Here is a 13,762-nt window from a genome sequence, read left to right as displayed (position 1 = left end):
CCGAGAAAAAGGAGAGCAGCTCAGAAAGGGGAGAAAGCCCGGGCCCACCCACGACGGGCCTGCGCAGCGAAGGCCTGCACGGACTTCCTGTTCTCGCTCTCAACAGACACACCGACACCCTCGGGCCGTGTGACCGACCTGCAGGGCCTCCACGTCCTGCAGCCAGTCCCTGGCTCTCTGCACCGAGTCCTTCAGAACCGCCCCGCTGGGCAGGTAGGCGGGGATCTCCTCCATCTCCTTCACGGCCGTGGCCAGGCTGGTCAGCGACTGCCGGGGCCTGGCAGAGAGAAGCAAGCACTCAGCGCCTGCACGTCACTTCCCGTGGGGTTTCCCAGAGAAACAGAAAAACCACCTCCAAGGAAACTCCGCACATGGCACCCACCGGGTACTCAGTTAATTAGTTCACTGGCCGCCCAAGACGTGCGAGCATCTCAGTCACAGCAAAGCATTTCAGTTCTACCTACTCCTCGTTTCACGCGGGTACAACCACACGCTTCCACGCGCAGCGTACTCCGTCGTACTTTATGCCAAACTACATACGTGTCGACACACAGTTTCACTAAGAAAGTTAAAGTCATCTGGGATAGTACAATACACAGACGCTTGTAGACCTGTGTACCTAAAGCCTGTCTCATTTTAGTAGCCAATGTCCCCCAGCAAATTCAATTAAAAACCTTTAGAAATTCTCCAGGATGTCCACATGCCAAAAGCACCGCAGGACAATGCTTGTACTCTGCCAACGACCAGCACGCAAGGACTACAAAGGTCTATGACTTAGGTTATTTCTTGTACTTTATGTTGTCAACTGGACAAAGGACCCCGCAGGCGGACGGCAGGATGGCGGACAGTCTGCCGGGCCCAGTGCACGCTCAGGACAGGCAAGGCGCTCAACTCCTCTGCGGCAGCCCCGCGTCCAGCCGGCCCTCCTGCCACAGACTCAGCACGAGCTCAGACCTTCCTCTCTAAGGCCCCTTGGATGTCACTCATTCACTGAGTGAAACAACAGTTCCACTTACTTGTAAATATTTTCTCTCTCAAAGATGGTATCAGGTAGAAAAAGGCTAGAAAAGGCATGTCTATTTGAACGATTCATTTCATAATCAGAAAAAAAAATTAACCTTCTTTTGTCCAACTTCCAAGCCAGCCCCAGTATCTCCGCGGTTTCTCCCTGCATCCCCATGCACAGCTGCAGCAGCCGAGTGCCGTCTGTCACCCCCCGCTCCGCGCCCCCCCTCCCGCCCCCCGGGCCGCCCGCGGGCCAGCTCACCTGGCTCTGAGCAGGCTCCTGGCCTTGTCGTCCCAGTGCTCAGACACCGTGAGCAGCTCCTGGAGCCTGGCCATGGCTTTCTCCACGGCTGCGTATGGGGCCAGGCCCACCCCCAGGTCTATGAGGCGCCTCATATCATCTAAGGTGAGGGAGCTGGGGTCCAGGCACGCCTGCTGCACCTCCTCCAGCCAACGGGCCTGCTCCAGGCGGACGCGCACCTCCGTGAGCTGCGGGAGGTCCACGTCAAACTCAAAGCTGACGTCCAGCAGCTCCTGCAGCTCGGCCGCCCGGGGCGCCTCCTCGGAGAGCAGCTTCTGGCTCTGCTGCTGGAAATCTTCCACGCGGCTCAGAAGGTCCTGCAAGCACCCGGGGTGCTCATCAGAGCTGTGATTTCAGTCACGGTTTCTCTCCCACTTAGACCTCCCCGCGCACAGCAAGGCGCCCGTGTCACCTCGCTGGGTTTTAGGGAGAATACGGGTAAACGAGGGACCACACACTAACTGACCGCTGAGACGAGGAACTCAAACAAGACCCTGAGCAGCGCCATGAGCAGCTGGCGGCGGCTTTCCCTCCGCTATGAGCCCCTATGCTCTCCCTGTACACAGCCCTCCGTGCCCCTCGCAGCACCTTCAAGAGGACAGCGTGGCCACGACCCCAGGCCTCCCGGCGCCGGCCGTTACCTTCAGCAGCGGCGCCTGGCTGAGGGCGCAGGGGAGCGCGTACAGCTGCGTCACGAACTGCCGGAGCTCGCTCACCGTCAGCTGGTTCGGGGACTTTCCTCCCCCGGATCGGAATCTTTGGAGACACAGCGGGGAAGCCACGTGAGAACACACCCGCGCCCCCTCCCGGCTCCACCACCCGCCCAGCCACGGCCGGCCGGCGGCCCCAGGCGCACACCTGGTCTGCCGTTTCCCGTTGAGCAGCTGCTGGGCCACAGAGGCGCACTTCTCCGCGTCCTGCGTGACCAGGCGCAGGTGGCGCAGGAGGTCGTTGTCCGGGAACTTCTTTGTCTCCGACTCTTCGATCAGAGCCTTCAAGCTGGCGAGGCCTGGGAACGAAGGGAAGGCGCCGCCTGTGGCCGTCGCGTCTGAGCCCAGAGGGGAGCCTGCCTTCACCAGCTCTGCTCTGCGAGCGCCCGCAATGCTTCGCACCCCTGCCCGGTTACGCTCAGCGTGGGGTGTTCCCAACAAGTGCCCAGAGGTGCCCTTCGGCGCGGAACCCTTTAGAGCGGAAACGCTCACATGGAAAGCGGCTGGCTGATCAAAGCAAAGCCAGTGCCAACCCTGACGGAGCCGCACACCTCCCTCTGCAGCGGGCAGGTGGCCTGTGCTCACAGGCGGGCTCAGCCAGGGGAGCCGGCGACACTGGGGCAGGAGGCTGCTGAGAGAACAGCGCCTGACCACCAGCACTCAGAGGCGCTGCCTTCATCGGGGCGTCTCGTTAATAAAGACGTTCCCTAAGGTTCCGTGAAAACGTGAAATACTTTTGTTTCTGAGACGAAGAGGTGAAGGTCACTCTGCTCCCTGCCGTGTGGCCGGCACGAAGCGCCAGCGTGCACCGCCCCCCCTCAGGGCCCCTCTGGGATGCGGGGCGTCTCCCCGTCCCCCGGTTTGAACCTCCCGCTCGTGCGGGGTGAGCCGTGCGGGGTGAGCCGGCGGCAGAGGCGGCAGGACGGTCGGGTCGCGGCTGTGCCCCCCGACGTGGCTCTGCCCCCGGCCCCCGCGCCGGCCCCGTCGTCCTGACACGTACTCCTCTTCCTGCTCATCTTCGCCTCCAGAGCTTCGCTCACGGTCACGGCCCATTCGTTGTAGGACTCAGCTCGCAGCTTCAGCGCGTTCATCATGGGGTAGAGGTCGTCCAGAGTGTATCTGTATCTGCAGACGGACACGTGGGTTTGGAGAAAGTCAGATGTTTTACACACATATTTCAGCCCTGGCCCAGGGATGTCACTGAGCTTTTATTACAGATTTTGTGTTTTCCACAGAAAAAAGCCATCTTCTTAAAGCAATTTTTTTTAAAAACCTACTCACCGCAGCTTGTATTTGCCAGGAGGACAGGAGCACAGCTCGGGCACGTGGTGCAGGCACACCAGCAGGCCGGGCTTGCAGGCACAGGACACGGCCGACATGAAGCACGTCGTCTTGCACTTTATGCACTGACGCTCATCGTCCGGCAACAGCTCAAAATCCATTCTTTCCGAATCGATTACTCCCTGGAATAAAGTGAGCTTGGGGGTCTCCGCGGGACAGTGCGACCCACCAGCCCAAACCGAGCACGCAGTGGCTGCCGGACCACCACACGCGCACAGATCCCACCGTGGGAATGCCAGGCGGCAAGGACCGCCAACACGGCCGCGTCTGCCTCACTCGTCTGGTGAGGACCCGTTCGCTGCTGGACAAGGCTACGTCCTTGTGTTTGGCCATTTTGATGTGAGAAAACAGTGATGAGCAGGATGACAAAACTCGAGAGCAGCTGTTTATTCTACTCCAAGGGGCAGAGGGCAGAGCCAAGGAAACGTGTGTACTTTCAGCTTCAGGGGAAGAAGCTGGAGAGCCCACAGAGGACCAGCACGAGGACAGGGAGGAGGTGGGCGAGCAGGACCTGCCGAGAGGGGCGATGCCGAGTGGCACAGAGCCCTTCACCCCAGAAGTTATCTGAAGGGATCCCGCTCCCTGAAAAGGACGAGTCCCAATAGAGCCTCTGCTAACGGAAAAGGTGTCAAGAAAAACGAAGGCTGAAGCCGGTGAACTTCACCTGCAGATGCACACGTGACAGCCAGACCCAGGACGCTCGCCGGTGACAGAGCGAACCTTCACCTCCCTCCTCCTCATCTGGGCCGGGACCCAAACCCAACCCGAGTGAAGGCAGCTCAGGAACGACCAGGCTCCTGTTTCACTCTTTTATTCTGTTTTGTGGGTTTCAAACTACTAGTATTTTAGAGAGAGGAAGGGAGAGAGACAGATGTCCGTTGTTCCACTCATCCACGTCCACCAGAAACTAGACCGACGTGACGTTTATGAACGGTATTAAAGTGCCTCAGAACTTGGCCTCAACAGCACAACGCTGGGGTTCCAGAAGCCTCACCAGTTTGCGGGCGGCCTCTCGGAGAGCTCGCTCGTCCTCGATCATGACGGCCATGTCCTTCTGGACAGTGGAGGCCACGACCACGTCCAGCACGCCGGCCTGGGCGGCCATGCGGCAGATCATCTCGTCGTGGGAGAAGACGCAGTAGCGGTGCAGCAGGCGGTAGTGCTCCACGCACTGGCGGCCCAGGGGCAGCTGGGAGACAGCAAACACGTGAGCCCCCTCCTGCCGCCACGGGCGCCGGCCTCGCTACGCAATCCCCCACAGCCACCCTCTGGGTCCCGCAGATCACACATCAGCTCTAGGGGCCTGGGGCCTCTGTAAGTCCTTGCATCCCCAAGACCTGGCATGTGAGTCGCCGTCATTAAAAAGTCACTTACAAAGCCCCAATGTATGAACAATGCATCACTGTTCACAAGGTAAAACCTAATGGGAAATATGGATTTACACACTTCCTGAAGCAGCCGTGCCGAGCGGGGCGTGGCTAACGTCCTTCAGGGACAGAAATGCTCCAAAACGACACCAAATAGTTACAGCTGCAGGAGCCTCATCACTCAGAAGCCACGAGCAGCGTCGTCATCGTTAGAGCGAACGTCACACGTAAGTCAGACACCTCTTCGTGGTGCGTGAGCAGCATGAACACGGACACAAAACCCTGCTTCACAAGTAACTGACCAAAGGCACCCCTACAACTGCTGCCGGGGACCCCGAGTTAGTGCTCAGCAAGGACCCGTCTGAAGGCTGGACTGTCATCGGTTTGCAATGAGCTACTGAGCTGCAGTCAAAATGTAAATCAAGAGACTCTCTGTCGAGTCTTTTACACAAGAAACAACTGTCCACTGACCGAGCAGAGGACTCAGGACAGGCCGGACATGCAGGCCAAGTACGTGTGCGGGCGCCTGGTCTCGCGGGCGGTCAGCTGCCGGCAGACCAGCCTCCCGAGCGGCAACAGGTTAAGCAAGCAACTGCCCGCAGAGCGTTCTGCACGCACAACTACAGCAGAGGCTCCGGCATCGCCCTACCCAGTCCACCGTGCAGAAGTTGACGGCCTCGGCGAAGTTAAAGCCTTGGTTGAAGCCGCTGTGGTAGGCCCTCGGGAATGTGATCACAAACTCCCCGGCACACTGGTTCGTCCGGTAAACCTGCGGGACACACGGGAGGTTCAGGGACGTGCTCACGGAAGACCATCTGGACTAGACTGGACTAGACTCCAGGAAGGGTGGCTTTCCACTAATCAAAAGTGGGCCAGAAAAAGCAGCCCACACCACTGCGGTGGAACACAGGACCGAGCAGTGCCCAACCACAGGGCTGTGGGGGATCTGAAAGGAATCATGGCTACATCCCGGGTCAGGACACAGCTTTCTAATGCAGCCACGGTGAAGAGTGTCCTATGTCATTAAACGAAAACAGGCTGCTGGTTCGATTCCCGGTCAGGGCACACGCCCAGGTTGTGGGCTCAATCCCCAGTGGGGACGTGCAGGAGGCAGCCGATCCATGATTCTCTCCCATCATTGGTGTTTCTACCTCTCTCTCTCAAATCAATAAAAAAGAACGTATTTTTTAAAATAAGCTCAGCCTGGCCCAGCCGGCGTGGCTCAGCTGGTGGTGGTGTTGCCGGTGGAGCTGTCTGCATCCCAGGGGACTTTGCTCCCCGACAGGCACGCATCTGCTAAACTCTAGGGTTCCCAGGAGACATGCAGCCAGGGGTGCACTGAGCAGCAGCAGCTCATCCCAGACTCACCCCTTGAGCCTGACTTCAATGCCCCCTTTCCAGTCAGCCAAGCAGCCACGCCGTCTCTCTCTTCCTCTAGCCCAGTGATGGCGAACCTGTGACACGCGTGTCAGAGGCAACACGCGAACTCATTTTTTGGGTTGATTTTTGTTAAATGGCATTTAAATATATAAAATAAATATCAAAGATATAAGTCTCTGTTTTACTATGGTTGCAAATATCAAAAATTTCTCTATGTGACACGGCACCAGAGTTAAGTTAGGGTTTTTCAAAATGCCGACACGCCGAGCTCAGAAGGTTCGCCATCACTGCTCTAGCCTAAGCCCTCCCTTGTTACACGTCCCCAGCTGAATAAACGTGCTCTCAAAAACAATAGATCAACAGGTAGATAAATTAATAAATTAATAAAGCTTAATGAGGGGTGGGGGGGTTAACGTAACCATCATCTACCAAACATGTTACTTTCAGTTCGTCATTGAAAATTAAGATCCTATAGGTTCAATAAGCCATTTTTTAGAGCAGGGACAGAGTGTGGATTCTGACATTAGAGTTGAGTTCTGATTATAACAGGATCTAGCCTTTTCCCCAGGGATTTATACTGACATGTAACATGTACTGTTTAAGGTTTTGTCTTGTTGCAGAGAGGAATAAGGTATAAACGAAAGGAGCATTACGTGGTGAAGCTGCGTGACTGAATGGATGGACATACAGAGAAAGCCTCTTACAGCTGAGGATCCCCAATGCCGTACCAAACCCACCCAACAGCGTCGCCGGCCAGGCACCCCCCAGCCCCCGTAGACCCAGCGCCCCCGGGTGTGAAGCAAGGGGAGGGCTGAGACGTACAGGCACTTCATTCGTCATCAGGGTGTTGGGGTTCATGATGGTCACCAGCTGGTGCAGCAGGTCCGGCTGGGACACGAAGAGCTCGGGCGCCAGCCTCTTCATGACGCTCTCCAGCTGCTCGGCCGCGTACCCGGGGACGCCGTACCAGGTTTTGGGCTCACCCCTGGGAACAGATTAGAAAAACCAATCCATCTCAAGAAACATGCAACCACGACCTTTCAGTCGCTTCTTCAAATCACACACATTCACAGAATCAACCTGCAACGTCAACACAGGACAGCCGAGCAGACCCCACAGGGTGCGCACCCTGGGGTCACCTGGGGACACAGGTCTAACCGTCCCTGCGGGTGCGTTTTCCCTCTAGGCACGGAGGCTGGACATGGGCTTTCCCCCAGATCCCTGTCCTCCCCCCTTCGTCTGACCCTTTAGAAATGCAGGTATCTAGAATCCCTGGGAATATCAGGTGTCACATAGTGTAGGATATTGGGTTGCCACAATTTCCTAGGCTGACAAGGACAGCTCTCCATCTCCCTTTACCTTGTCCGTTCAGACAGGGAGCAAACACTACTAAGGCAATTAGCATCCTAAAGAGCTCTTATTCTTCAAAGCACTTCACACCGTCAAACACTGACCCTGGGCGTCCCTGTGAGGAATGGTAGATGCCACCCTCATGTTACAGCCCCGAGCCCGTGCCTGGGCCCGAGGGAAGCAGGACAGACAGGCTACCACTGTACGACTAGCCCTTCCTGGCTACATCCTTCCGCTCCTGGTGGCGGGATTTACTGAGTGACAGATCTCCAAATATCTTGTTCTTAGAAAAGAAGGGAAATGCGGAGAGGAGGACAGATGTGGGAAAACAGCTCTGGATGAAGAGCTGAGAAGCTGCCACACGCCACACGCCCCCAAAGGTACACAGGGGCTTCCACAGGGACCCCGAGGCTCCGCTCAGCTCTCCGTGAGGAAAGCCTTTGACAGACAACGGCCCTCCCCTCAGAAACACGTCAGACTTGGAAACAGCGTGTGCGCGACCTCAGGGGCTCCTGGGCTCCCTAGAGCCACCTCCTTAACGTGTTAGGACGCCTGTTCCAACAGCAGGGAAAATCTTAAGGAAAAACCACGGAGGTCACCGCTCTTCACACAGCTGAGAGGCGGGAGGACTCGGGAGCGGGCGCGCTGCGGGCCGGGGCCGCTCACCAGTGCAGGTAGTTGATGGAGTAGCTCCAGTGGTCCTCGATGTGCCAGCAGAAGGAGGAGAAGCACATGCCCACGTACAGCCAGGGCAGCTTCATGCCGCAGATGTCGGCCGTGATGTGGGCCAGCACCGACTGCTCCATCACCGGCATGTTGTTCAGGTTCCAGCCGCTGTCCAGGTACTCCTGCGGGTGGAGGCAAAGCCCGAGGCTCAGTGCGGCAGCCGCGCATTTGCACTGCGCTTGCTTAAAACGGCGGTGAAAACAGTCTCCTCCGAAATGAAAACGCTGGGGGGAGGGAGGCGCCCCTCTGCCGACCCCCGGACGCCACAGGCGGCTCTGGCACGTTACACAAACGACGCCCACAGCACAGGCCGGCGTCCCACCCGCTCCTAACGTGACTACGGAAGAGTACAGACAACACGAGTGCTTTTGCATGAAGTTAAAAAAAACGGGCACATGACCCTCCGGTGCTGTAGTCAGGACAGTGCTGTGGGGGAGGGGTCGTCTGAGACAGGAGGTGGGGAGCAGAGGGCAGGAGCAGCTGCGGGGAGAACGGGGTGACGTCCAGGATCCTCCGGTGCTGCTAGACGGAGTATTCAACTGATGAAAACTCATCGAGCTGCACATGTAGTTGCGTACTTTTCTGTGCAAATATTAGATTTCAAGGAAGTTGACCCCCAAAAAGATCTGCCTTCTTACTAGGATAGAACAGAAACCATGCTAGGAGCTTGCTAGTGGGGAAAATAATGGACTCAAACTTCAAAATTCAAAGACAAGTAGGTCTGGCCCCAATCCCTCAGATTTCCTTCAGAAAGAGAAACCCAGGTTAGAGCACCTGAAGGCCAAGGGAGCAAAGTCACTGTCCCATGTCGTCCCCGTGCAGTGGCACAGCGGGGACTAGGATTATTTGTGGGTTCCTCCTATTTTTCTTGAAAACATTGAAAACCTGGTACTTAAGGTTTTCCTGAAAGTAGTCACCAATCGCTTCCAGCCAACCAACCGGAACTGGAACCAACAGCCCGAGTCCCAAGCGGCATCTATTACAGTGAGGCTGTCCCTGGCCCAGGATGCCGCCTGTAGGGCAGGCACATGCTCACCAGCAGGTCCTCGAAAGACAGGTGCTCCCCCCGGCACCCACCTCCTCCTCAGGGGAGAGTTTGACTTTCCCGTCGCGGACAGGGAAGCCACTGCCAAACTCCTTGGAGGCAATATCGGCTCCGTACTCGACGGTGACGTCTTCTTCAATCGTGCTGACCAGCCGCCAAAATTCCTTCTCAACCAGTTCAGTGGGAACCATCTGGAGACAAAACCATAAGCAGGAGAAGAAATGCATTTCTGCAGACACGCACGGCCGGCCGCCAACCTGACCAGATGCTAAGTGACAGGGGCCCAGGACCCAGTAAGGGACACGCTTCTCTCTGTTCCACCTTGGAGTCCAGACAGTCCCGCTATTTCGTTATTAAAGGAGTAACGATGGTTAAGCATTCATGTTTCTTGTCCTGGCCTGTGTGGTTCAGTGGATAGAGCGTAGTCCTGCAACTGAAGGATCCCGGGTTCGACTCCGGTCAAGGGCACATGCCCGGGTTGCAGGCTGGATCCCCAGTGGGGGGCGTGCAGGAGGCAGCCGATCAATGTTTCTCTCTCATCATTGATGTTTCTCTCTCTCTCGCTCCCTCCCCCTTCCTCTCTAAAATCAGTAAAAATGGATTTTAAAAAATAACAACAAAGAAAAGCCAACCAGAGACAGGAGAGGCCACGGACAAGCCGGCAGGCTGGGTGAGCAAACACCTGGGCAACAACGCACGAGGGGCCAGAGAACAGAAAGGTGGCGTGTCACCTGGAGCGTCAACCCCATTAAGTAAGCAAACACTCATAACGCGACAGCTGACATTGGTGACGTCAGGGGCCGTGAATGACCAGCAGCGATCTGGGTCCGTCACCACCCACACACACGGTCCGACAGCAGGATCAGCCTGCGCAGGTCCGGGAGCACGTCCCCGTGGGGAGAAGAGCGCCGCTCAAGACCCACAGTGAGGGCAGCACCCGTTAACGCTGGGTGCTCCCGTGACGAGCGCTAAGTGCTGGCAAAGCACGCGATGCTCCTCCATGAATAAGCGGAATTTAAATAACTCACAACAACAGAACAGTGTGCAAACGCGTTTCCAACGCACAGCGCACCAAGTGGCACACGGACTGGTCATTCAATAAATTTTGTGAATTTTTCTTTAAATTACATTTGCTGAGCTGAGAGGATTATTGCTGCTGTGCAATTTGTGTGGCAAAACCTCTATCTCTAGAGAAATCAAATGAAAAACTGAAATGCATCTTAAAATTTTGTTGAATTTTAATACCACTAAACAAATTACAGGTGTCCCTGTGCACGACCATGGCGACCAGAGGTAAGTGCCATCTCAAATTCGCCTTCAGACCCACCTTTTCAAAAAGTTATTAAAACCCTCAACCAAAGCAGTATGTACATACGTGGACTGGCATGTTGAAGTAGTCAGACTTGAACGCATCTGCCATTTCCCCAAAGGTTCGGAGGGTATAGTCTCTGGCTGCTTGCTCAAAGCCAAATGCTTCTTGTGGCTTACTACACTCCTGCCCAAAAAATAATAATTTGTACATATAAATATATATGTATATACACATACACACACACACCCCGAAAAGCAGATTACTAAAACTGCTTAAGTAATATAATTCCACTCATTTAAAACAGAAAAAAGTCTGGGTGAATATACATCAAAACGTCAGCCGTGGTGACCTACAGATTATAAAATCACTTTGTCACGGTCGTTCAGTGTTTGAGAGCTTCTGCCAAGAGCACCCAGAGTCTCATTCAGTGGAAAAGCTCCAAGTGTAGTGATGAACCTCCTGCTTCTTGTTCCGGCTCAGCTGTGAGAAGACGCCTCCCTGAGCAGAGGCAGCCCCGTTCCTCTAGGACATCATCCCCAAAGGCCAGGTCGGACCCAGAGGCAGCGGACAGCCTCGCACGTCTGCCGCGCCCCGCCCGCCGTCCCTCCTCACCTGGGCCACGCACTTAGGACAGCGCCAGTCTCCCTTGGGCACGTCGTGCAGGGGCGGGACCAAGCAGAAGGTGTGGTAGCTGTCGTCACACCCGTCACACAGGAGCAGCCGGTCCTCGTCGCTGCCGCTGCCACACAAGAGGCAGACGTACAGGTCCACCTGCAGCCAGGACGGGGCACCGGCACGTGAGCCCATCGGACTTCGTGAGATTCTAAGAACTAACTGTCACAGGTATGACCCAGCCTCTCCCTGCTGCAAACGCCCCCACCGCCGCCCCCACCGCCCCCGCCAGGACCCTGTACACACAGGCCGTCCAGCACCTGCTCCCCCCGCCTCCCTTTTCCTCCTGAGCTGGAAAGTTAGGAAACACCTGCTTGATTTTTTTAAAAATGTATCTGAATTCATTTCAGAGAGAGGAAGGGAGAGGAAGAGAGAAATGTCAATGATGAGAGAGAATCATGGATCGCTGCCTCCTGCACGCCCCCCGACTGGGATCCAGCCCACAGCCCGGGCCCGGGCCCTGACTGGGAATCCAACCGTGACCTCCTGGTTCATGCCAGGTAGGCTGACGCTCAACCCCCGACCCACGCCGGCCGGGGACACCCGCTTGGTTGCGATCTAGCTTTCAGGGACCTGGAGGAGCGCGTGAGGCCTGAGCAGCTCTGCGTCACCAGCTCCACCGCCCAGTGCTCACGTATCCGCGTGTCTCCTCATTTACAAGCTCAGACGATAAACTGACCGAGGTCTGTCCACTGTCAGACACCGAGCGAGCAGTCTAAGCACAGAGGACTTGGGGTGAGCGTTAGCGATGGCAACTCACAGCACTGGTGGTTTTCTTAGGTCGACTCTTGGGTTTCTCCCTCTCACTTTCTAGAAGGTGCTCTTTCTTCTCGATGGGTTCTTGCTTGATGCTGCGCTTCGCGTCTTTCTCTGCAAGAAGCCGTCCCGTGAGCTCTGTCTGAGCTGTGCTCCGCCTCCGCGCCCCCCACCCCCTCCCAACGCACACAGGACGTGAACTGGCCTCCCGTTTCTTTCCGCCCAGCAGAGTGGCGCCCAGCGCACGGTGTTCAGCTCATGAGGATAAAATGCAAACTCTCACCCCATTTATATCCACGCTGTGGGTACAGAGGCTGCTCAGGTTTGTAACCGTTTAAAACAACATGTACTGAGGGTGAGGGAGGCAGAAGAGGGTGAAGGGGGTAAATGGAAATGGAAGGAGGCTGGGCTGGTGAGGGGGGTGGAGAACACACAATACAAGACGCAGACGATGGATCAGAGACTTGTACCTGAACCCTATGTAACTTTACTAACCAACGTCACCCCAATAACTTCAGTAAAAAAGTGAAGCCACCACCGACAACACACACACTGTGTCAAGCAAGCCCTCATGGCCCTGCCTGCGAGAGCCTGGCGACCTGCCCGGGGGCCTCCTGCGACTGGACCAGCCTCCACGACCACCTGTCTCGCCTCCCCCTGCCTGTTCCAGGAATTGTGGCGAAAACACAGCTGCGTGAACTACCCTGTGGCGGGCACCATGCTAAATGCTTTCCACAAACGATAACCCTTTGCAACAAATCCATTCCAAAGATAAGAAAACACACGAAAGGCCGTCAAGGAGTATCTCTAAGGTCATAAACTAGTCAGTGGCCGAGCCAGGGCTCGGTCTGTGTCTTTAAAAATCACTTCATTACACGCACTGCCTGCTCTCACTCGCCCATCACCAGGAACCAGGTCCGCGACTGCCTGTCCAGGACACAGGACTCCCCCTGCGAGTCCCAAGCCTACACCTCAGTGCCTGGCATCCGGCAAGGCCAGGCAAACGACTCTCCGCCAGAATTCAGACTCAGAGAGCAGGTCTGCTGCCCAGTGGAGACACACCTGTCGGACATGCAGCCCAGGCACAAACCACTGCTCCTCCTGTCGGACATGCAGCCCAGGCACAAACCACTGCTCCTCCACTAGCTGCAGAGCTGCGTTTCAGAGCAGCAGCTACGCGCCCAGGTGCCTCATCTGCCTGTTACCTGGCCCTTCACGAGGAGAAGGACCTTAACCCAGCGATGACCAGGGAACAGCTGCCACCGTGTTTTCTTCACAACAAACAAAACCTGGTTTTCACTTGCTTCCTGTGTACTATTTCCCATTCACAGGTCAGCTTTCTTACCGTTTTCGTATTTCGGAGTTGGACAACCCATTCGACGCCTCAGATTGTGAGTTCTGGCTTCTGTTGTCTCTTCCGGTTCTATTTTAATATTCATGGCCTTGAAAAACAGTTGTCACACACATAAATATGTCCTTTAAAAACAAGTAACCCTAAACAAACTCTACCTGGAGTCCCAAAGTGGCTACCATCCCATAAACTGTCCATTAGCATGGCATCCAGCGTCCCTCTCCACCCTGGAGATGACGACGGCTGAAGAAATGGATGAGGCAGCTGGGCCTCCTCCTGGGTCCTCACGCGCCTCTCATGGCTCCTGGCAGTCAGGGCGCCCTCCCCAAAGCCGCCATCAGTGACTGCCAGGCTCCATGCTCCTTTCGCGGAAACACGAGAAAAACAGCTTCACTGTTACCTGATGTCTGTTTTTGTAAAGGCCCTGGTCAAACTGGCTCCGCAGT

The 13,762-nt window shown here is 56.0% G+C and overlaps 1 protein-coding gene across 1 annotated transcript in view; it reads right to left on the bottom strand.

The window, feature by feature from the left end:
• Positions 1-13,762, bottom strand: part of KDM5B (lysine demethylase 5B) — a 34,244-nt gene that overhangs the window by 6,563 nt on the left and 13,919 nt on the right. The window contains exons 6-20 of the mRNA XM_081114545.1: positions 13,311-13,407; positions 11,970-12,079; positions 11,150-11,308; positions 10,601-10,720; positions 9,258-9,416; positions 8,121-8,302; positions 6,927-7,089; positions 5,374-5,493; positions 4,352-4,546; positions 3,298-3,479; positions 3,017-3,141; positions 2,165-2,315; positions 1,948-2,062; positions 1,268-1,623; positions 139-277 (exon numbers count right to left, since the gene is read on the bottom strand). Of these exons, the coding sequence (XP_080970671.1) occupies positions 139-277; positions 1,268-1,623; positions 1,948-2,062; positions 2,165-2,315; positions 3,017-3,141; positions 3,298-3,479; positions 4,352-4,546; positions 5,374-5,493; positions 6,927-7,089; positions 8,121-8,302; positions 9,258-9,416; positions 10,601-10,720; positions 11,150-11,308; positions 11,970-12,079; positions 13,311-13,407 (2,373 nt within the window). The remainder of the gene's footprint in view (positions 1-138; positions 278-1,267; positions 1,624-1,947; positions 2,063-2,164; positions 2,316-3,016; positions 3,142-3,297; positions 3,480-4,351; positions 4,547-5,373; positions 5,494-6,926; positions 7,090-8,120; positions 8,303-9,257; positions 9,417-10,600; positions 10,721-11,149; positions 11,309-11,969; positions 12,080-13,310; positions 13,408-13,762) is intronic.

The sequence above is a fragment of the Myotis nattereri genome (assembly GCF_964212035.1).
Source record: "Myotis nattereri genome assembly, chromosome: 20".
In the NCBI taxonomy this organism is placed as follows: Eukaryota; Metazoa; Chordata; class Mammalia; order Chiroptera; family Vespertilionidae; genus Myotis; species Myotis nattereri.
The sequence above is the reverse complement of the archived record's forward strand: the minus strand, read 5'-3'. Positions and strand labels throughout refer to the sequence as shown.